This window comes from Lates calcarifer, linkage group LG15 (genome assembly GCF_001640805.2).
Source record: "Lates calcarifer isolate ASB-BC8 linkage group LG15, TLL_Latcal_v3, whole genome shotgun sequence".
Taxonomy (NCBI): domain Eukaryota; kingdom Metazoa; phylum Chordata; class Actinopteri; family Centropomidae; genus Lates; species Lates calcarifer.
Window position 1 is genome coordinate 18,403,303 of NC_066847.1, and position 24,355 is coordinate 18,427,657.

General features: G+C 40.4%; 2 protein-coding genes and 5 non-coding genes across 7 annotated transcripts; 1 reads left to right on the forward strand and 6 right to left on the reverse strand.

Annotated features, from left to right (window-relative positions):
* Positions 1-4,984: 4,984 nt before the first annotated feature.
* snx15 (sorting nexin 15) lies at positions 4,985-11,658 on the reverse strand. Its single transcript, XM_018691090.2, has 7 exons — positions 11,450-11,658; positions 10,640-10,796; positions 10,103-10,218; positions 9,655-9,934; positions 9,364-9,537; positions 8,052-8,249; positions 4,985-5,682 (listed from the first exon to the last, which is right to left on the reverse strand). Exons 1-7 carry the CDS (start codon positions 11,546-11,548, stop codon positions 5,543-5,545), a joined length of 1,164 nt encoding a protein of 387 aa, XP_018546606.1. The 5' UTR covers positions 11,549-11,658; the 3' UTR covers positions 4,985-5,542.
* Positions 5,928-6,009, reverse strand: trnal-aag (transfer RNA leucine (anticodon AAG)). Its single transcript has one exon. It is a non-coding gene; the product is annotated as a tRNA-Leu (tRNA).
* On the reverse strand, positions 6,664-6,745 carry trnal-uag (transfer RNA leucine (anticodon UAG)). Its single transcript has one exon. It is a non-coding gene; the product is annotated as a tRNA-Leu (tRNA).
* trnal-aag (transfer RNA leucine (anticodon AAG)) lies at positions 7,087-7,168 on the reverse strand. Its single transcript has one exon. It is a non-coding gene; the product is annotated as a tRNA-Leu (tRNA).
* trnal-aag (transfer RNA leucine (anticodon AAG)) lies at positions 8,511-8,592 on the reverse strand. Its single transcript has one exon. It is a non-coding gene; the product is annotated as a tRNA-Leu (tRNA).
* Positions 8,778-8,859, reverse strand: trnal-aag (transfer RNA leucine (anticodon AAG)). The gene has a single exon. It is a non-coding gene; the product is annotated as a tRNA-Leu (tRNA).
* Positions 11,659-17,668: 6,010 nt separating the features above from the next.
* LOC108893206 (4F2 cell-surface antigen heavy chain) lies at positions 17,669-23,524 on the forward strand. Its single transcript, XM_018691072.2, has 11 exons — positions 17,669-17,831; positions 18,896-19,107; positions 19,231-19,415; positions 20,382-20,555; positions 20,746-20,840; positions 20,944-21,080; positions 21,556-21,659; positions 21,966-22,168; positions 22,268-22,342; positions 22,452-22,671; positions 22,786-23,524. The coding sequence occupies exons 2-11, from the start codon at positions 18,911-18,913 to the stop codon at positions 22,935-22,937; spliced, it is 1,542 nt and encodes a 513-aa protein (XP_018546588.1). The 5' UTR covers positions 17,669-17,831; positions 18,896-18,910; the 3' UTR covers positions 22,938-23,524.
* Positions 23,525-24,355: the final 831 nt, after the last annotated feature.

Genomic DNA, 24,355 nt, shown 5'->3' on the forward strand with positions numbered 1-24,355 from the left:
GAGAATACATTTTAAGAGAAAATGGACCATATTTTGAATAAAAACAGGGGAAAAAACCTGTTTGTGATGGCTTTTCAGGTGCACCACAATGTTTTCAGCAAAGTCTCATTTAAACTGTACCTAATGTTTTACGCAGAAACATCCTTTTTACAGGGAAAACATTTAAGTAAATGCTTGACCTTGAGCGGCGCTTTGTCACCTGTTGCGGGGAATGCTGCCCATGTTGACAAGGTCAGTTTATTCTGTTGCTCTCTCCTCTTATCTCTTTTTGAGGATCATTTGGTTTTTTTTAACCATTCAATGCATCACCTGAGTAACCTCCTCATTCCCATTTCGCTGCCTCTCTCTTTCTGTCTCATCTCATCTCTTTCTTTCTCTACTTCTGATTAAAAATGGTTAGGCAACTGACTGAAAGGTCGCAGTTGTTATGGAAACGAGGCTGGTAACAAAAGCTGGACACATGGGTACAGAGGGAGAGGAGCGGGGGGGGGATGGAGGGAAAAAGAGGGAGAGGTGTCTGAATAAACATAAACATACAGAGAGGAGGAGAGGGCAGGAAAGAGAGAAAGTGAGAGAGGTCTGAATAAATAAAAACATATGCAGTGGGAGGAGGGCAAGAGATGGCGAGGTCATGAAATGATGGCTCCATCTGCAATAATAAATAACAAAAGATAATACCAGGTTTTTGTCATTCTAGGAAGACAGTCAAGCCACAAAGGTGTTTGTGTGTGTGTGAGAGTGTGTGTTTGGACAAAGTGGCAGAGTGGGAGAATGCAATTGATAGATAATACATGGATCTGCTGCACAAGCTGGAGAATACTAAAAAGCACAAATTGTTCACAGAAAAGCCCACCAAAAAGCCTAAAATTGTGTGCAAGTGTGTGTGTCTGTGTGTGTGTGTGAGTACGGGAACGTCATCTCTCTAAGGGCTCATATTATGTTAACCACTTAGACCAACATCAAACACACTCTCTCTCTCTCACACACACTCGTACACACACATAGACACACTTCAGTAGAAGCATGAAGGTGCCAACCATATAAATAGGACATCCCAGAGCGAGAGATCGAAAGAGAGAGGGACTGACACAAAGAGAAAGAGAGGGAAAAGAGATTATAAATTCAAAGGGGAGACAGAGAGGGGTGAGAAAAGGGAAAGAGGAGAGTGAAAAACTGTGAGAGCAAGAACAGGAGGGGGTGAGGACAGATAGATTTGAAAGGATCAATAAATGGCATAAAGTGTATGTTCATTGATTTACTTACATGGAGAGAGTGATGGGGGAGAAAGAGGGACAGAGCGGGAGGGGGAAAGGGAGGATAGGAAAAAGCAGGGAATGTAAAAAGGAGCAGAACGAGTGAGCAACGCAGACAGGAAGAGTTGAGTAAAAAGAAGATGAGCACAATCTGGAGAAAGTCACAGGCAGCAATAATAAAGAGGAAACAACAAAGAAGTCAGAGCAACACTATTAAGTGAGAGAGGATGTGAGGTATGAAGACCTAGTTAAAGCTGTATTAATCAATATTTTCATATTATCAGTGGTTCAGATGACTATGCATAATGTGAAAGGGGGTGCTAATAGTGATGAACCCACAGAATTATTACCAACTCTGTAGGGTCCCCTCAGCTCTACAGGGCATTTGATCCTCTTTTAGCTCATTGTTTTGGTTCTCCAGTCTGAAAACTGCACTCTTGTTTCCAAAGCTCCATTTTAATAACTCACTATCTGCCCAGCAACAATAGCTGACAGACAAAGTTAGCAACTAGCTCTTGAGCATAGTGGAACATTTAGCAGCTATCTTGGGTTACAAGTGTAGTATCTGAATTACATTTCGAAAAATATAGACATAGTAATCTTCTCATTTTGTTTTGTTCTTCATTTAATGTATATTATTAAGCTCCAAACTGTAAGCTCCACTGTCTAATACTGTCCTCCCTGCCTAAATGCCTTTCAAACCCCACACTACCAGTTTGCAATGCAGGCTCTGTTCAAAAAAAAAAAAAAAGTCTCACACCTAAGCTGAGATAACCTTCACTATTTTTCTCATCTTTGGAAAGCCCACACCAGAGCCGCAAAAGACATTATACAACTGTTTCCACAGGCTATGTGGTACTCTTAGAGGTGTGTAAACTTAATGTGTAAAAATGGTGGAATTACAGTTTTTGTTAAGAGCTAAGTTTTCTTCATTTGATTCCTTAGCACACTGACACACATTCAACTAAACTGTACTATTTTCCACATTATGCTAAGTGTTGATTTTATTAGGTGTATTGAGATGTGTTTAAAATGCCATTGACAATACTTCCTCCCTCTGAGCTAAAGTGAAACGGACACTGAGGGACAGACAACATATGTCAAGGCAGGCAGAAACAGACAGAGAGAGAGAAACGGGTTGGACCAGAGCATGAGGGTGAGACAGACAGACAGAGAATGAGTGTGTTTATGTGAGTGAGAGAGATGGGAGAGAGAGAGAGAGAGAGACAGAAGTATACTCAAATAGCTGAGGGCAAGGTGACAGAGAGAAACCAACGGACAGAGAGGGATAACAAGCTCATAGAGGGGGGATTGTGTGTGTGTGTGAGTGAGTACATGTGTGTGGGTTTGACAATGAGAGAAAAAGGGAAGAGACATAGGGCGGAAGGGGAGAGGGACAGAGGAAGTTGCAGGAACAAAAACAAAAACAGCGCGAGAGTGATTGTGCGCGTGTGTGTGCACGGACAGCCGAAGGTGTCAGAGTGTGCTATTTAGCTTAATGATGACCCACTGGGCATGTAGGTCATAACGGTTTGTGTCTCAAAGCCATGACTGTATGCCTGTGTGCATCCATTAGTGTGTGTGTGTGTGTGTGTGAGTGAGTGTGAGGGTGTATGTGTGTGTAAATAGCTCACTAGTAGACACACACACACACACATGTAAAGTGGGTCTCTTAACGTGCGTTTAAGAGTGTGTTTGGTCAGAGGTTGGAGAAGCAGTTTTTCTAGCCAGTAGGACTCAAAAGATACTTACACACACACACACACACACACACACACACACACACACACACACACACACACACACACACACTCATGTGCACCCACACATGCGGTGAATCTAGTTTTGGTGTCTACACTCACACCAACAGCTGCCCTTCATGTCATACATGCACACGTAATGCACCATGTATGGCACTAAATTATGCACAAATACACACACACATCTCTTTCTTTTGATCTCTCATGATAACACACACACACACGCACACACACAGGGGGAAGCTATTATGCTCTCAGGCTGGAGTGTTTTGATGGTATAATTGCAGTGACCAGTGAGGAGAAAGAGACAGAGGGAGGGATGGAAAGAGGGATGGGGATGGAGGGAGAGAAAAAGAGGAGAGTGCTGACACTCTCAGCATGCTAATGTTGTGAGGCTCTATCCCCCCTCTGGTTTCATCCCTCTCTCCCTCCCTCCATCTCTTTGTCTCTCTATCTTCCTCTCTATCTCACATCCTCTGCATTTCACAGGTGCGGCACTAGAAAGAGAGATGGACAGAAAGGTAGAGAGGTGGAGAGAGGAGAGGAAAAGAGGGATATATAACAGGATGGAGCAATGTTATCTCTCGTTCTCTCTACCATCCCTCCATCCTCTTCAAGCTCCCCACAATGCTCAAAACAAAGCATGTTAAAAAAGACGTACGAGGGGATGAAAATAGAGGAAGAGGGAGGGTCAGTTTTTTCCATCCCTTCAACAATGGAGGGATGATCTCTGCTTATCCTCTAATCACATCCCTCCTTTTTTCCTCTCTCCTCCATCCCCTCTGTTATCTCTCGCTCCCCGCAACCCCTCTTTTTCTCATCTGGTGAGAGAAAGGGTAGCCTTTTCCTCTCGCCGGCCTCCCTTTTTTGTCGCCTCTCCATCTGTTTGTCCTTCCAGTCCTGCCTCCATCCCTCTCTCCTCTCCAGAGAAGGGATTCTGCTGTATGGCACTGATCCCTTTCCTCTTTTCCCTCTCTTTTGCATCCAATTTCCCCCTCATTTTTCTCTTGATCAACCCCTCTCCTTTTTCATTTAGATAGTCCAAAACATTAAAACTTTAACCTTAAAATAGAAGTCAGTTTGATAATTCTTAACAGTTAATATGACAAAATATGTGATCATTAGCACAACATGATCTATAACCTTGAATACTGATTTCATATAAGCACATCAGATATGTTATGAATCAACAGCTATCTATTACTGCTCCAATGCATCTGGTAACTATTCTTTAACCAGGTAGTGTCAGTTGTGGAAAGAGGAAACAAACCTTTTGACAGGAAAATGGGGGAAGACAAGTAGCAAAAGCATATACTGCCATACATGCAGATGGATGATGGACATAAATAACATACACAGCTACTGTCAGTGATGACAAGTTAGCAGCAGCATGATAGAGATGTTTTTGATGTTATTTTGAAAACAAAGTGATTATGAGCTGAGTACATCAGCTCTTTCACTGGCCACTTATCAGCAGTGGAGGAGGTTGTTTTGTACATACAGTACATCTAACACAAGAAATACAGAGTTAATTGCAGTCATTTTTCATTTGATTACAGTAGCTAAAGACAGAAGAGTTCATGCACAGTGCAGGTTCCCTCAACAGTCTAAAAGCTTATTTTAGTAGTGACTAAGCTTAACTGCTGCTTTGTAGTCAACATTGCTCAGTGGAAGTGTTAACACAGAGGAAGAGGAGTTTCTGCACTAGAGAAGGTGTAATCGTTATTATATATCTAGTAACCAACAGTGCCTCTCAGAGGTACTGCCTTGCTACTGCTACTGCTACTGAGATGATGGAAATTACTACTGACTACAATAGAAACAATAAATATGTATGGCATTGCTGAAGAGTTTTAAATCAATCATTTTACCAGCTGAGCAGCACTGCTAAACACCTGATTGGCAGGTTCTTACCTTGTGTAAAAAGAAATGTTCCTGCTCTTCAGCCAAGAAAAATAATATGTTATTGACTTAAATTAAAATCATATTTATTAACAAAACATTTTGTGCAAAATGCAAATTACTTAATATTCAGATACATTACAGTATTCAACAAGAGAACATTGTAAAAGAAAGACAAGAATCAAACAAGCGAGAGAGAAAGATGAGAAGGAGATAGAGGGAAATAAATGATTATTTATCCATTAATCCATTAAGTTTACAGCTACTTTCAGTTTCCAGATATTTAGATTTTGTAAATCACAAATTTGTCACTAAACAAAGGCAGCTAAAGAAACAGTCTGTAGTCAGTGTAGTGTGTACCTCAGGAGTGTGTCTGCGTGTGCTGTAGTTTTGCACCTGACTTAGCTGGTATTTGTGAATGTTGTGGTCCAAATGAACATGCTTTCTCACCATATGTAAGTGAGTCTATATGCGATATCTGACTGTACATTTGTGTATCTATGCGTGTGTATCTGAATGTGTGCATGTAAGTGTACAAATGAATGATATCAATTACAACCCTGAGCTTCATCTTTGATCTGTCTCCATTTGTAGGAACAGTATGTATATAAATACATCTGTGTGCATCTATGGGTCCTGTGCATGTGTGTGTGTAGATGTGTTAGTGTGTGTGGGTGAGGCGTGCCTGTCGACCAACATCTCAGCGTGTTTCAGATACTGGGCGGTCCTTCTCATAACAGACTCCCTGCGTACTGGATCTGGATCTCCTGGACAGACAGACAGACAGACCGGAAGACAACAATGATTATTTCATTATTATTGTCTAGTAATAGCTAGTGGCTAGTTGTTGCTCCTGTTGAAGGGTAGAGAGGATATGGGAGCAGTAAACCTACTAGCTTAAATCTCTGTCTTGACACCAAACAACATGCCTTCCAAAACACTGTTAGCTCATTCTTCTATTATTTCAAGTTTTAACTTGAAAACAAATGTCAAACTGAAAAAAAAAGGTCACTGGCAGCGGTGGGATTCGAACCCACGCCCCCGAAGAGACTGGAGCCTTAATCCAGCGCCTTAGACCGCTCGGCCACGCTACCACTTGACAGCAAAAGAATCACTGTCAGTTAGCTCATGGGGGAGGGTGGGTCAACTTTAACCCCTTAGGGGAAAAAAACTGGGGAAGCACGAAGTAACCATTTAAGAACTGTTACATATTAGCAGAGTAGCAGATGATAATGGTCTGTGAAGTTAATTCACATTCAGATCTGGGTATTACCAACTTTCTTTTAGCCATTAAACTGGAAGGTGCCGACACTGGTCTGTGCATATAAACTACTTGCTCTATTTCTTGGACAAATATATCTTTAAGTGTCACCTTCAATAATGTACTTAGTTCACAGAGAAGTAATAGTTACTTACAACTCATCTCTTAATGTTATCACTCTGAGACTAATTCATTCATTTTCTTGTTAAAAGTGAAGAAAATACTTCCAACTAGAAACACTCAACTTTATTTTGTTATTCTTACTTTTTACGTAATCTATTAGTATTAAGAATGTAAAATGGATCGTCATTAAACAACCTTTCCTTATTGTATAGAGTAAATTTGAATTTTAATGATGAAATCAAAGGAAAGTAATAGTTTTCATACTTTTTAGAAATGTATGACAGGAAGAACGAGGTTAGGTGTTTGTCAAGATCAGATAACACTTCAGCTTTCACTTTGTCTGAGTTTCAGAGAAAAACCTCATTGGCAGCGGTGGGATTCGAACCCACGCCTCCAGAGAGACTGGAGCCTAAATCCAGCGCCTTAGACCACTCGGCCACACTACCAAGTGACAAAACAAAGTCTAGTCTAACAGCTAGGAAGGGGTAGATCAATAGTATACTGAAAGGTTAAAAAAATAGTTAATAATGCACTACTGATAAACATATTTATATTACTATGACACAGGAACCATTATGTCTTGATATCTGCACATACAGTACTGTTCTGTCTATGTCTATTTAAGTTGTCTGTTATGGCACTTTTTAGATCTTGCTGTGACAACAAAAGCCTCATTGTCAGTTTCCATTTGGCTGATGTGTTCAAGTCACAGCATCAAATTTCAAGTGAGATATTTTCCAGAAGCAAGTGTAATTATTTGAACAACTGTAAGGGAGGATAAAATCTTTGGCAGCGGTGGGATTCGAACCCACGCCCCCGAAGAGACTGGAGCCTTAATCCAGCGCCTTAGACCGCTCGGCCACGCTACCACATAACAATGCTGCCCTGTGGTAATTTCAGAAATGTCTTGTTTCACACTATTTTTTTTGGCTTTCTTTGCACAAAGACTGTTCACTTCATCACTGACTAAGCATTTTTTTATCTTCAAAAATCTAAAGAAAACGAGTGGAGTTGGCCACATTATCCATACACAGAATATAATGAGAAGACATTAGAGCAGACCAACCTAATAAGTCATCCATTAGTGACACAACAGATTTACGGTGAGGAACACACAGTTTACCCTTGCTTAAGTGGGACAGTAAATACTAGAACATAATAGCAATGTTTATTTTAGTATGAGGTCACATACTGACATGCCACATGTGCTCTGTCCATTTGCCATTTGTGTGTATCAGCAATGTACAATGCATTTATCAGTGTGGTAGCGTGGCCACAGTACAGAGTAAATATGGTCAACGGAGTATTACAGCTGTAAACTTAAATACACAATATAATTTGCACTGATGCATTTCATTTGCACATGACGCATGGTCACAACAAATGCAGTTTTTGTAGTTGAATAGACGAGTGCATGGTCTGTCACTATAGCAACAAAGCTGGCTCATCATTCAGGCAGAAAAAGACATGACAGAGAGAACTCAGGTAAAATGTCATATTAAACTGGTTGGGTGTGCTGGACACATGCAAAAAAAGAGACAACACAGAAAGTGTTGCAGTGTTGTTTCAAAAATTTTCTAGGTGTGCAAAACAGCATATTTTTATTGAATACTCAATTTACCTTATTCCTTGTTGTTAGCATGTGTTTCTTTGATTAGTGTTTTGTAATCCATTACTGTATTACTTAAACACCTCTCTCTTTCTCTCCCCTTTTTTCACCAACCCATGTTTCTCAATCATTCATTCTCTCACCCTGTACTCCAGTGATCAATATGTCCACCGCCGTCCTGTATCCACGAATGGCAGAACTAAATTCTCCTTCCTTCTCCCTCTCCATGGCAGCTGTTAGCTCAGTTGCTGCTTGGTTCAGATAACCCATGTCCGCGCCATCTTGACTGGTTGGTGGCAGTGAGAACAATTCTGAGTGGTCACTGGAGGAACCGGATCTATCTGAAAGAGAGGAACAAGAGAGACTTATTTAAAAGTAAATAAATAAAGACAATGAAAATTCCCTCAAAAGGCTGTCTTCAGTAAGATCATCTTCTAGGATTTTGGATATATAGTTCCACAGTTAAAATATTGAGGAGAAGCCTAATTGTCTATTACTACTAATACATTTGGACAGAGGAGTCTGATTTACATGAACTTCATAGTCATCTAAACTGCTTATCATCTCAAGTTGAATCATGTATGATGCTAGAAAAAGGCTATTGGCAGCGGTGGGATTCGAACCCACGCCCCCGAAGAGACTGGAGCCTTAATCCAGCGCCTTAGACCGCTCGGCCACACTACCTTGCAAAAACACATGTATTGTCTTCTGTTGTTCTTTAAGAAACATTTCAGTTCTTCACTGAAAATTGAAATTAAAGAGGCGTGCACCAAAGAGAAACATGGAAATGACATGAACTTAAAACCACATGCGCTTCATCATCCTTTTCTACAGTTTACAATAGAATATAGTAAAGCAGAGGAACATCCTGGCAGCGGTGGGATTTGAACCCACGCCCCCGAAGAGACTGGAGCCTTAATCCAGCGCCTTAGACCGCTCGGCCACGCTACCACACAAAAAGCACACTCTCATCAGACATCACTTGGGGTAGGCTGGGTCAACTTTACTCTGCCAACAACTACACTGAAAAATGTCGAATGAAAAGCAGCAGGGGAGAAAGGCCTGCGAGTCTGATAGGTCTGATTGGTGCTTAATAGAGGTGTAACCATTCTCCAGATCTGTGGTTCAAAACAATACAGTATTGTGAACGTTTGTATCATGGTTTCAGTCTCAGTTTCAGAATCGTTACACCCCTAGTGCTTAACTTTTAAAGTGTAAATACAACGGTGGTTTAATGGTGTAGAAACTTCAGTGATCAACTTCAACATTTAACTTGGTCCAATTGCTAAATTCTCTTGTTTGAACAGTTGAATAAAAAATAACATAAGACATAAACTTTTAGACAAAATTACCAAAGACTGAAAAAAGCAGGCTGTAATTTGATTAAGAGAGAGATTTGAGAGAATGGAAAGCAGTGGTATTGTTCTATATGTATTCATTCACATTTATTTTCACCTTGTTTATAGCAGGGATCAAAGACAGCCAAGTCATTATCAGACAGTGGAGGTGGACCCTCTTCCTTAGGGGATGGGACTTGTTCTTCTACCACAGAGTCAAAGAGTAAATCAAACTCTTCCTGGGACTCTCGCAATTGGTGGTTTCTGGCTGGGGATGGATCAGGAGACGGCACTAGAGGTGGAAACATGGACCAACAGGTAAGAGCAAGGATAAGAATGAAACAGAGCAAAAGAAAAGGAAGGAACAGACCTTGGTTAATTGTGACAGATTTTTTTCCGCACTGTGTACCTCTGTCATCCAGCTCTGTATCGCTAAGCTCCTCTCTTTCTTCTTCTCTCGGAGAGCCTCCCATCTCACTGTAAGCCTCAGCTGCCACCTCAGGTTCACCCTCTTCTAAGCCCAGGTTGGTGCCCAGGTCCTGAGGTAAGGTGGGAGCCTCCCTCCCCTCCTCCTCTTCTGCAGGCTCACAGTCTGAGGCCCTCCGTTTGGGAAGGGGAATGAGAGGGGGAGGCAGGGCTCCGGCAGAGGCCAGAGGAGTTGGATCTAGAGGTCTTGTGACTTCCCCACCCTGAGAAAAGGGGGGCAGAAAGAGAGGATGGGAGAGAAGACAGAAAGAGAAAAAGCAAGGAATCCATTAACATGACAACTTTTGGGTTAGCATGTTTCCTGTGTGCAAATATCCGTGGCTACTCCATTTCAGTTTCACTTCCTGTATGTGCGTGTGAGTGCATCTTACTCTGAAGAAGTCCTTGAGTTGTGGACTGTTGTAGAGTGCAGGTATGGTGGTGGAAAACAAAAGCATGGCTTCTGCTGCCTTCCTCCTCTCCTCAATCACAGCCTCATCGAACCTTCCTAAAACAGAAATACACCATATAATAATGGATATATTTTGTGGCTACTTTCAAGTATGTTGTTCATTGGTTATTGGTCATTTTTATTCAACTCATCCAGTAAAATAGCAGCGATATGTTGTCTTAAAAACTGAAAATAGTGACCAACTGTCCATTAGTATCACTCACTTGTGTTGCTGCCTTTGCAGCAGTACATCTTTACCACTGAAAATGTACACCATAGGCCAACAGGAAATGTCACAAGAATCATGACAAAATGCTTAAAACAGGCAAACTGGAACAAGTGTATCCAAATCAGAAATGACTGAAAACATTAAACAGAATAACTGCATCTAGCCGCTGCAGTCAGTGACCCGAGTACCTGCTGCTCATGCTGGAATAAGGTATATCCACAGTGCATCACAATCTTTGCATCATCTTACCAAAAACCTGTGCACGGGGAAAAGGTGGGAACTCCTCCTGTCTTCTGAACAGGTTCCTGTGTGTGTAGGCCAGCTCTCCGTGGAGCTTCTTCAGCTCTGAGAACCTCCTCCACACGACCACCTCCTTCACATCTTCTGGGTGACGCTTGGACACAAACTACAAAGATGATTTCATTCACTCCATGTTGAGCAGTAAGCCTCAGACCAGCTTCATGTCACACAGCAAAGGACAATCTGTTGAAATTATGGGTGATTGTATATTTTGAAATAGGTGAACTGGACAGAGAAATAAGAATGGCAGCTCAATGTGTTGTGGCTCAAATATAAGTGTTGGGGTAGTTCAGTTGTCTGTGTGTGAATATAAGTTAGGGTGATGAAGGCTTGAGTTTGTGTTACAAAGATTTGATCGCGTTTGATTTAGTATGCATGCCTGTCCAGACCACGGGGCATTAGTGTGGTCATGGGGGTGTTGGAGCGTCTGAAGCGAATCACAAGTTCTGTCTGTTTCACTTGGGCGCTCACTGTGCACCACTGCCTCACATAAAAGACCCATTGTGTATGTATGTATCTGAGCTAGCTGCTGGGCCTTTGTGTTTTTATGACTGGTACTGATGTGACTTCCCTGTGTTATAAACGAATAACAATATAAAGTCACTTACTTTAGGTTGGTAAGACTGAGTATTGTACAACCTACACTTATATTTGACGCACTTAACATGGAGGCTAACCAAAAATAAAAACATCATAATAACAAAATAACTTTCTATTGTTGACGTTGAAGCTAAAGAGAGATAAGCAGTATAAACCAACCCTTGCTGTCACTTTGTACTCCGTGTATCCCTTCTCGTGAGTGCGTGGGTCGGTAACGGTAAAGAAACGATAATATTCCTCTTTGGGTTTTCGTGACATGTCAGTTGTTGATAACAACAGAAAAACAGCGTGTTTCAGCGGCACAAAGCAGAGCTGTCAGAAGCTGTAGTAGCTCTGTTGTGATTCCTCTGTCCCTCCTCTCTGCTCACTTCCTGGTTGATGACGTATGCGAATGCGTGATTACGTTAAGTAGCGTCAAGTTCAGCATAATTGTTTGATTTTCTCCCATTTTGAAAGAATTTGTCTCCTTATTGTTATTATTTGTAGTAATAGTAATATTTTATATTGTGTATACTCTACGTGTATGAAGTCTGATGTGATAATATTCAGTGTGGTTACTTTTTACCTTTTCTAAAACGTATTACGTAAACGTAATTTGAATTTTGCAGCAAAGTATGCAAAATCAAGCTCAGTATGGGAAGTTTAATTTAATAATTCTTGGTGTATTTCACATAACTTGAAACTTTCACAAAACTTTAACTGACAATACAAGTAATTACTGAGCACATGCAAAGCCATACCCATTTTTAACCACAACCTGACGCCTCACTCTCAGATTTTCTGACCCATTTCCGTTTATTTTATTTTCTCGACTGAGATATATCACCAAGACCAATCTCTTTAAGAGAGCGTTCTATATTGTAATCAGCAATATCAAACACACTAATGGAAACAACATAAACACTCTGGTGGATGTGGTCAGTCATTCTGTTGGTGTGTTGTAACACTTCAGATACTGTTACATTTAGGACAGTCTCTTTGCAATCTGTTGAAACCAAAATTTATAGCAATATGAAGTCACATCATGACACAAGTTTCATAATATTTATATATATTTCACAATTTCAATTACAATTTTCAGTTCAGAAATTACATATAATCCTCAATTACCTCCAGAATATAATTGACAAACAATTCTGATTCTATAACCTCCTTTATTCTGTATGGTCAAATAAAATGGAAATCAGGAAATTTGGCTCATGCAAATGTGTCATGACATCTGTAATCAGCGGTTTTGCCTTTGCCATAGTGATTTATAGATGTAGAGAACATTGGAATGCTTCAGGGGGCGCTAAAGGACTAATAAATGACTTGGCCAGCTGCATTTTTATGAATTTTGTTTGATGATAGCTTTCTGACATAGCCTGATAGCTTTATAACAATTGCAAATTTGCATGGAGTTTGTTTCTAAGTAATCTAACACAACTATCTGTGTCTCTGTGTCAGAGACGTTAAAGTAAGAAAAGCACATAAAAGTATCGGACATTCCCTGTTTGAGACAATACATCAAAGAGAAAAACAACAGACATTACTGTAATGCTGAGGAAGTTCACACTGTAAATACATAAATACATATTGTATAACAATCCTTTCCTCTTATTCATTTCACAGCTTCTCTCAGAAAAATGATTGTTTTTAGGTCAAAGACTTTACAATGTTAATTTTTACTTCACTCTATTTTACTTACTTTTTACAAACTGATAGGGACATTAGAAAAGCCAAATTATTCAGAAGAACTGGTGTCAAGGTTTTATACCATGCAGTGAAACCCCTCTCAGTGCCTTGAACAGGAGGCAGGTGGAGTGTGAGTTCATATCCAACAGGCTGTAGCTCAAAGGTCAGTGTTCATTTGCACTGGTGCTGCTCCCCTCTCTGCTAAATGCTTGTTAAATTGAAGGGAAAATGTGGACGCAAATAAGGTCAATATTTGATTTAAGACAAGTTGTATGCTTGGTTTGGCTTTACTGACAAAAAACTGACAACCTCAGTTCCAGAAGGCAGTCAAACAGGTTGTGTTCAGAATATCAGTCTGTTCATGACATCTCTCTACACTTTCATACACAGAGGTATGAGATGGCTTAATGAGGATATATCAATGAATAGTGAATATGTATCTGCTGAGACAGTGAGAGGATGATATGTACAACACAGCAAAGGATGGTTTCAATCCATCTACCTCTGGGCCCAGCACACCTCCATTGCACCACTCTGCTTTTCTGAAGTGTAAGGGAGAGAGAGCGCTGCATCTGAGAATTCAACTGTTTGATATTCTTCTCACAGAAAAGGGCATTCTTACATAACCTGCAGCCATTGTTTCTTGATGGCAGAAAGAGGTGGCAACAGAAGGGGAGAAAGGGGCTCAGAGGAGGGAACAAGGTTCAGAGAGTGAAAAGAGGAGGCAAAAAATGAAGTAACAATAGAGCGGGTCAGTCTAAAGGACGGTTAGACGGTTTAGTTCTGGATTCAATATGTTATATTCATATATATATATATATATGATGTATTTCTTTGGTGAGTGTACTGATGTGATGAACTAATTGTGTTTGCTCTGTCCCTATCAGCTCTTCATTCATTCCAGTAAAGAGTTAGAGAGGAAGGCCTTCCACGTCGAACAGTCTCCCCTTTGTCTGTGGGAGAAAACGAGGCCACACATTCTCGTCTAAAGAGAAAGAGGGGAACAAAAAAAGACAAAAGAAACAAAGGAAATATATTCAGGACCACGAATGAGAAAGGTTATTTAAACTTACAAAAAGCACAGTGTGTGTGATTTCAGATATCGCTGCTATACTTACATAAAACCCAACGGGTTAATGTACACCCACAGTATACCAATGATATCAGCAGAACAGCACATAAAGCAATAACATTACATAATATGACAAAGTCCCTATGAAGTTCACTGTATTTTATTGAATGTGTGACTGTTGCATAAACTTATGAGAAGTTTCACTCTCAACTTTCTATACAAATTGTTTTCTGAATATCTGTGCATCAGAGCAAATATTTTCATACTGTACCTATAGGACGCATGGGTAAATATAGTATCCCATAGATTTCTTGTTGACCAGAGATTTGAAAGGAAGATAATTTCATGCTTGTTCAAAAGCTTGATAAATCAATCAGTGGACACAGGAACGACAGGCCTTTTTTTAGATTAAATGAAAGCCGTGTTTCCCAGAACTACACTGATTCAGTCTCAACTGTGTGAGCACACGTTGCAGTGAAACAATGAGATGAAAGCACAAGACCTCAGCCAGACTGGTCTAAACTGGTCCAGATCTGCTCTGCTGTGCTTTTTTTTTTTTTTTTCAAGCTCACGCTGTCTTGCAAAATAAACTCTCTCAGAGGGATCAGACGAGGATTTATAGTGAGGCTCAGTGTGTGTATTCATGTGTGTGAGAGTGTGTCCAGCTGTACTTCAGAAAAAATGTGTTTTCTAAGCTCAACCTAAAGTTATGTTCTAAGTCGCTTGAACATACTTTCTAGGAACTTGGCCAAATTCAACTGACAGAATGAATCAGTAACATTTGTAATAATACCTGACATCCCCTGTAACCTGTCGTGACCCTGAGCCACCAATGTAATGTAATGTACAGTAATCCCTGCCTGTTTCCCATCCTGCCCCAGAGAAAACAGACAAAACTAGTTATCAACTTTGCCCTCTTTTCCTCTCTCTCCTTTTTCTCTGTGTGTGTGTGTATGTGAATGCAGGCTTGCAGATGGATTTACTGATACTATCCCCTCCTCTGCCAAAGGCATAAACAAAGCACAGAGGCCCCACAATAGGACAAGTCTTGTGTGAGGAGTGATTTATCAAAACACATGAATCTGTGTCACATAAAGTTTGGAATGCTGCTTGACTGTCAGTTTATCCTGCAAGTTCAGGTTTTTACAAGTGTCAAGACTCAACAGGACTCAGACAACATATGGGAAAAGACACAAACAGTCTCTCTTTAGCGTAGTGCTGTTTCCATTAATACCTGTGGCATGTTCCATAACAAGTTTTGCTCCAAATTTTGCTTCACCCTCAACTCATAAACATGTTTACACATCCCTGCCCCCTCCTGTCTTTTAGTCTGCCCTCTCCCCTGTTTATTTTTGGACCTCCCCCTTTCTTGGCCACTCCTCCTTACTCTTGTTTCCTGATTCTAACCACTCCTCTGTCTCTGCCCTTTCCCCCTGTTTTTTTCTCTCAAAATCTTGACATCAGTGTCTCTCCAATGTTCCTGTGAATCTATGAAAGCAGAGCAAAGTTGGGAGGATCACTGCACTATTTTCCCTCAGCCTTTCTGGATCAACAGCACAGTGTGTTCAGGGCAGCCGGCAGCTCTGTTACAGCCTGATGCTGCCAAATACTCACATGATCAACAGGCTGAGATAAAAACAGAACCAGATGGTGTGTGTTTGAGTTTGTCTAATAGAGAAATATAGATAGCATGTTCATGAGTGTGAAATTACCTGTTGAGTTGGTTTATTGACAGGACCATCTCTACTATAAGACAGATCTATATTTTGTTATTGTCAATATTTAAATGGTCACCAGACGAAGTCTTCAAAGCTTCCAGTTCTGAATTTCTGAAGCACTGCCAGAAGAATCATGTTGCTACTTTCCACAACCTGGCACAATACAGGTCCACAAATAGACACACAGCAGCCTAAGCCAAGACCCAAATATAGAAAACACACACACAGATGTCCCTTTGAGTGTGTTTATAATGACCTGTCTGCACTGCCTGGAGGTTTTCTGCAGTGTGTCATACAAGACAAAAGCCAAAACACCTCCAGGGCAACAGGACAGAGGCTGAACAAAAACACATGCATATAGGTAGAGTCTCAACAGGGCAAAGAGGCAGAGCATGTTCCTAAAGTTACCTGTTGCTATGTAATGGTGTTTACTTTTCTTTACATATCAGAGATAAACAGAATAGGAAGTAGCAACAAAGTGGTAAAAGACAGTAGATAATATTAAAAATGAATTAGTAGTGCATATCATACAGCTGTAAATCAATCCTGAAAAGCGTTTGTTTTCATTCATTAGTGACTGTGTCAGCCAGAAAATCCAATCAATCATTGCTATGTAAATGTGTACTGGTACTACAGCCCATTACTACAGATGGAACTCTGGAATATGATTATTTGAGGTCATATTAACACACAGGTCTACTTACAGATCCAAGCATTTAATTGGCTCTCAGATTGCGTACTGTCCCTGACTGAGATAAACAACAACATTCTCAGTTTCCCACTCTTCACTGTAATAACTACAACTAATATCAACTGCAGTACATGGTGTAATTATACAAATATGGCCCGAAACATACACAGCAGTTTATGTACGTGACATTTAGATATCATGGGTACCTTTCCTAGAACTCTGCTGTTACTGTAACTCAATGAAGGTCAACAACAGCTTCAGAGAGCATGCTGGGGCAGTATGACACTGGTTCACAAATGTTCTCTCTAATTTAGTCTAGACCACACAATATTATCCAATATTACTTCATCATTGATCATCAACATTAATTTGGTCAACATTTATTTGAATCTTGCACTTAGGCATGAAACAGCAGCAAGGTCAACAACAACCTGACATTGTAAAGTAGGGGGAAAAAAACTTGTGTATTATGGCAGTTAAAAGGGACTTAGTTGTCTCTGGGCCTAGTTTAGGAAACAAGTCACTGTCTGAATTCCATCAATTACCACCATCACTTGCAAATGCAATGCATCCATTTTGCTGAGCTATAGAAAGAACTGAAAAGCCATACAAATCCAATTCAGCCAGGGGCAAATTTTTTTTACCTTAATTTGAATTGGTTAGCACTATAATGTGGACATCATCAATCATATCAAAGTGAACAGATTAGGAAGTGGGGGTTGAATAATATTAGTGAAGAACAGAGTGGCAGTCTCCACTAATCAAAAGACCAAAGGCCTCACCAGGAGCCTAGATAGCATGCAATCAATCCATCTATCAGTGGGAGCAGCACATGGCTTATGTAACTGATTACATTATCTTCAAGAAAAGTTTGCAGAACCAAACTGAATTTGTTAATTGCTGCTATCAGTTGTAACAGAAGTATTTTCAGCCTAACCTGTTCTGCTCTGTCATGGGAATTTTGTAGCATAATAACATTCCACATTATATTATTAAAGTAAACATGAGTATACTAGACAGTTTGAGCAGCCCTGCTGATACATCAACATGTGGCGTTATAGAACTGAATAGATTTTGACAAAAATTGGTCCAAATTTAATAAAGTGAACTTGTGGTATTAAAAACATCATTAGTTTGGAGTATGGGGTGTAGTCTAATGTTTGCCTGTTTGTTTGGGGTCAGAGAGAGAGAGAGAGAGAGAGAGAGAGAGAGAGAGAGAGAGAGAGAGAGAGAGAGAGAGAGAGAGTATTAAGTCACCGGTAGGCGGAGAAACTGGGGCTACAAATACGGACCGAGCGTCCTTTGTAATAAGATTAGCAGACACTCAAGGATAGACGACTAGAAGAGAATACTAAAAAGTGGACGAACCATACGTTGTTTTTACAGGTAAGGTTTTATTTACTTTATTGAGTTTTCCTCCACAAAACTGTTGGAAGTCTGAGTTGAAGAGGAGGGGACGGGGTTGTTTCAGCGCCTCGTGGCTCCGCAGATGGCGAACGTGGCTCGATTTCATGATCTCTGTAAAAAATAAAGGTCACGATAACAAACATTTCAAACCGTTCGAAAGTTTGTTTTTTTTACTGGGACTTATTCGACAAACGAGTGATTTTATATTGGAGTTTACAGGATTAAACGCTTCTGAAGAACCAGAACAAACCAGCCGGCGGACGTCCTCCACTACAATAAATAAACAAAAAGACACAACCCCGTACGGAAAAAAGTACAGAACAAATACAGAAATAATTAACATGCCAACTATTGTGTTTGTTTGGGGGGTTTAGTTGCAGCAAAAAGTATAGCAATGGTAATTTCACCTATTCTAGTTTTATTGTGAAATTTATATTGTTTCCGTCGATTCAGCTATTCCTGTAACTGACACCTGCTATTACATCAGACAACTGTTGAACACGTTACCAGTAGTAACAACCGTTTTCACGAGTTGTCTGTATGGTTGAGTGTTTGTAACAGGAACATATACTATAAATACGAAGTGTATTGTAAGTAGCTAACGTTTATTTTCCAGGTTTGTTTATGAACTCTGTCAGTTTTTCGAGCTGAGAATAGATGAGGCTGTTAGCTAACGTTAGCTAAAGTTCAGAACTGCTGCAGGTTTTAATTAGCAGCAACCATTTCATTTCTGCTTTAGTGATTAGCTAGGTAAGTTCAAGAGTCTGACTTTTGTTTTGCACTGTATATAAGAGACTAAACATTCAAATGACCGAAAATGGGAAGACTCTCCCTCTCATGTCGAGTATTTGTTCCCCTTTTCACGCTCATTATCGGTCATATGTTTGGTTACGTATTATTTTCCAGTGTTTTTGCTGAACACCAGTGTTCAGGGCCTACACCCTTTCAGCCCCAGAGAAGGGACCTGGTTAATTAACTTGACAATCTGTTTTTTTTTCCTTGTCTCTCCTGTTTTCCATTCCTCTGTACCTCTATCTCTAAAGAAATCAGATTTAACCATGAACAAAGACACAGAGATTGACATGAAGGAAGTGGAGCTTAATGAACTGGACCCTGAGAAGCAGCCCATGACAGGCGATGGCCAGGCACCAGGCGGAGAGAAAAATGGCAGCGTGAAGCTGAAGGTCCCTGAGGACGAGGTTACATTCACCGGCCTTTCCAAAGAGGAGTTGATGAAAGTTGCTGGTACCCCAGGGTAAGAGCCACTGGGCAACAGTTGCTATAAATACTTTCTAAATAATGGTTTTGTACTGGGATGTGGCACAGTATAAGTGACTGTCTTTACATTTTTCTCTCAAACTCTCATCCTTTTCTGTAGATGGGTGCGAACCCGTTGGGTGCTTCTTGTCCTGTTTTGGCTGGGCTGGGTAGGCATGCTGGCTGGAGCCATTGTAATCATAGTCCAGGCCCCTCGCTGCAAACCCATCCCTGAGATGAACTGGTGGAATGAAGGACCCTTGTACCAGGTCTCTGACATTGCAGCTTTCTCTGATGGAATGGAAGGTAGAGTATTTCAAATAAATATGCATTTTTTCATATAAAAAATATACAGTGTTTTTTTTTTTATGCCTCACTTTTTTATATTGAGGTTGGTGCCCATTGTTGCTGCTGTTTGCATGTTCTGTTTTGCTCATGGTGTCAGCATTATTCCCAAAATAAGATTGAGAGACTATTTACAAAGGGCTTTGGTCTTAATGTGGTAACCCACTCTAATTCACATGGGATAAGTCCTTTGACAATGCCTTGGGTCTCCTTAGTTCTGCTTGGCCTATTTCCGCTGACCAGATACCAAACTGCTGACTAGGCTGACGCTGAATGACTCAAAGTCTAAAGGACATAAAAAAACCCACAAGTCATTTCTTTCATATCTCTCCCACTTAGATTTGAGGTTAAGGTTGAGCAAGCCAGTAATTTTTTTTTGTAGTGTGCAGATTTTTTTTTTTTTTTTTAAATCTTTTAGACTAGACATCTCCGATCCCAAAACTGATACAACTATTCTCTTTCAGGTTTTCTATTTTCATTAAATGACATTTAAAAGCCAGTAGGTTACAAGCCTTGTTTTCCAATTTAGATTTTTACCATACAAGTTTTTTTCAAGATGCAGTCAGGAAGGACAGAAAGTTAACTAAAGTGAATTTCTTGGGAGTACTCAGGTTTCCAACAAAACTTTAGGCAGAATTCCAAAAACAACATGTGACTCTGTTTTCACATAAAGGACCTCCTTGTACTCAGACTTCACATGGCCAGCAGAGGGTGTGTAGGGAGCCATTCACATGCTCTTGCCTTGAGTCAATACCAGCCAAAAGAGCAGCCATATTCACCCTTAACTTTTTTTTTTAAACCCTGTAGCCTTCTGCCCTCTCTTCCTAACCCTCTGACCCCTTTGCCTTTTACACATCAGCTCTCTGTTGTCCAATGTGAAATTCACACTGACACAACATCCCCCCCTCAATCCCTGTTTGTCTCTAGGTGTTGAGAAGAAGTTGGACGACATAAGCCAGTTGAAGGTGAAAGGCCTTGTTCTTGGGCCTCTTCATACTGTCCAGACTAACAACTCACAAACTCTAGATCTTGAAACCATCGACCCAGTCTTCGGTAACAAGGAACAGCTGGTGGCTGTGCTGGAAAAAGCCCACAAGAAGGGTAGGTCATCATACAACTGAATTCAGTTATTTGAGTTTAAAAGCTCAGGCCATCATTATGTGTCACACATGTTGGGCTCAATCACAGTCACCAGTAACAGAGTAGTACCTTGTGTTTGCTAGTTTTGTGGGGATTTGGATCGCTCGTTCCCAGATGTTGTAAGCAAATTTTTGCTTCCTGTTTTTCTTAGGCATTTCTGTGGTGCTTGACCTGACTCCAAACTACCCGGGAGGTGCTCCCTGGTTCAGCACTGCTAATGCTGATGGTGTGGTGGACAAAGTCAAGGTAGGAAACTCATGCTGTGGTCTGTGATCCACCATCCACTGAACCAGTGTCATTGAGTTGCTCTTGCTTCTGCTGTAGCTAAAGTGCTCATGTTCTCCTCTAGGCTGCAGCAGAGTACTGGCTGAATTTGGGTGTTGATGGCATCAAGGTACCTGACTTAAATGAGGTCTCCACCTCTGTTGAATGGTCAAAACTGCAAGCTGTTGTCCAGGGCAACCGCACTGAGGGCACCAAGAAAAAGTAACTACACCTGCCGCTTTGTGTCTTCCTTTGATTCACCACAAGTAGAGAGTTTTGCAAATTAAGCAGTGCAGACTTTTTAATACATTCAGATATTTCTTCCAGATTTAGAAAAATCAATTTTAAACAAAGACTGAACTAGATTGATTATATGAATGATGTCTCTGAAAACGTGGAGGTACAAAGAGCTCAGTTTAAAAGCATAAGTAAAATGTCAGCTGACATTTAATGTCAGATTTGTTTCTTTAGGAGATTAAACGCATTCCAGTGCTATGGGGGGTGTCTGTGGGTGGGGGTCAGCAAGCGTTAGATCAACAAGAAAGGCATCCACAGGCTAATAGTGCTTTACACTCTCATGTTAAAGTGACACCTTGTGGAGGATTTGAAAAATGACACAACTCTCAAGATGCTGAATTATCTGAATTCTCCATTGCTCTGTAATGTGACTAATCTGGCCCTATTCTCTTTCCCCCAGGGCCTTGATGGGTGTTGTTGGAGGTTTGTCGGCTACAGAGGTGTCTCAGCTCCTCAATATCTCAGGTGTAGACCTCATCCTGTCTGACCTGCTCAGCAGCACAAGTAGGTTTGAGTGTCCTGTTTGTCTGGCTATACTTGATTGCGCTCAAAGTGTTTATATTCTCATTTTTCTGTCTGGTTTCTGTTATTTTGAACAAAAGTTCCTGATGGTTTGGACAGATTACATTTAGCAATTTTAAAATGTCCTTTTAAGTGCTCCTTACTTACATTTAATCACCCTTTGTTGTCCTCATCATAATTACATCTCCTCTCCTCCTGCACAGTTCTGTGGGTCTTTTTTGTATGAAAACCAACCAGTTGGTGCAAAATGGTGCATTGCAGGTCATTATTTTACTTGAATACCTGCAGGTGTGGACCGCATCAAGGCTATGGACATCCTTCACTCTCAGCAGAGAAGTCTGGGCTGGGGTCTAGGTGCCGAGCAACAGGACCAGCTGTCAAAACTAGCAAAAACTCCATCCCTGATCCGTCTCTACCAGCTCCTGCTGTTTACCATGCCTGGAACCCCAGTGTTTACCTATGGAGATGAGATTGGCCTTCAGGCAGGATTGGTAAGCATTGAAACAGACCAGATCAGTCCAAATGTTTTAACAACCTTAAAGCTGTTACAGAATGTAACCTTTGTCTTTCTCCTTTTGTTTTCTTATTAGAACGAAAAACCTAAGATGGTTTGGGACATAGAGAAGGAACCTACTGAGGTAGCACCTGCTGATGAGGCTGCTGAGGTAAGAGTTGATTTCTTTGAATGTCAGTGTGGAATAGGAGTCCTTGAATCACACTAGTGGTGGCTTTTTCAGTGTTTTCAAAAAATGTCCTCAATTCTCACATTTACAGACTGAGCGGAAGGAACGCATTGCTGTAAAGAAGTGGTTCAAATCCCTCAGCGACCTGCGAGTCAAAGAGCGCTCTCTACTCCATGGCGACTACTACCCCCTCTATTCCTCCCCTTCTGCTCTTTCTTTCCTCCGTCTGTGGGACCAGAGCGACAGATATATAACGGCTGTCAACTGGGGAGAACGACCTGAGACAATCACTTTGACACTACCACCTACAGGCAAGTCTCATTCAGCACAATTATCTAGTCAAGATGTAATATGTCTTATCCAGTAACACTGACTGTAGTTAATCCTTGTGTCCATTTTTAATGGTGTGATCTTTGTCTCTGCAGAGGGAGTAGAGTTGCCAAAGACAGCTGAGGTGAAGCTGTCTGCTGGCACAAACTCCACATCAGATGCCACTAAAGAGTCCACTATCAGCCTGGACAAAATCACTCTAGGACCTGGACAAGCCATCCTGCTGAAGTTCCCCTACACAGGCTAAAGATGGCGCCAAACTATAGGAAAGCTACCTACAGATTAGACTAAAAAATTAAAGACAGTTCTAATCCTTAGGAATAAAATGGCATATTCAAAAGAAACAAGACATCTCTCTTTACCATAAACACTAGAACTTCCTGTCAATTTTTATGTAGTTAGAACATAAATGAATTGTATCAAAGAAAAAATGCAGAATGTTGGGCCAGTATAAACTGTTGGATTTTTTTTGGGTTTTTATAAAGTTAACACATTTTTTTTAAAGGGTTTCTTTTTTCTTTTTCTTTTTTTTTTTTCATCTGTGATCTTTTATTGTTGACTGTACATTGTCCAGATGTGTGAAAGACATTCCATCCATGTTCTTTGGGCATTTCTACAGCTGTCCCTCTGGGAAGAAATTCTGTTTTTGTGACTGTTTTACTTTATTCATAGACTTTTTTTTTCCTCACTGGAAGGCACACAGGAACTCTAAACATGTATGGTGACATGGTTTTAAGTATTTTAAGAGTGCTAGTAAACAAAATTGTTGCAAATGGCTTCAAGTCTGTCAAGTGAACTGAATTGGAAAAAAATAAACAGAAAGTTCTGCACTGACTCCTGCACACTGATGTTTTTGTGACAACAACACACTTGGGTTAGTTCTTTGTTTAAACCTGTTCTGTATGGCGGAGATAATACCAGATAAGACCTTCACTATTTTCAGTAGATACAGGTGTATGAAAGTGTGTCACAGATGTTAACAGAGGAAGCACATCTACATTTTATCACCATCCCAGATAGGTTTTATAGGCACATTATACTAGACGAAAATGTATTTTGTGCACATACCTACGAGTTTCACTAAATGGGTCATACATTGACGGTCTTAAAGTACCTGCTGTTGTAAACCCCCTCCATATTATGTCACACTTTCAAATGTGATATTTGAAATTGTCTAGACAAAGACGATTGTTTTCATGATATGTTGAAAAAAAAAAAAAAAAAAAAAACATACCTGAGTTAGAAATGCAACCAAATGCAGTTTCTTACTACTGCATGTTCCATAGTGATCTGAAACTGTTCACCCACACTTGACAATGATTTTGTGAGCAGTACAAAATTCCTGAAAAATGAATAAGCATTGACAAAATCAGGTAGATGAATGAACAGTTTGAGAGATTGTAATACTCTCTGTTTGTATTGTATTTTCCACAGTTGCTTTTGACACGTCTATGATTTAAAACAACTGAGTTCAATGGGTCACTTTTGAGAGAAGTTTTATACTTGGGTTGGCAAACATGCCATTTTCTCTTTTAATATTTGTTTAATGTTATGTAATTGTTTATATTATCTCTTGAGGATGCTTTACATGATAGATGATGGCTGAAGAATCAGGTTCATATACAGTAGTCCTAAAGAATAGACACTGCCCAGACGATAAAGACC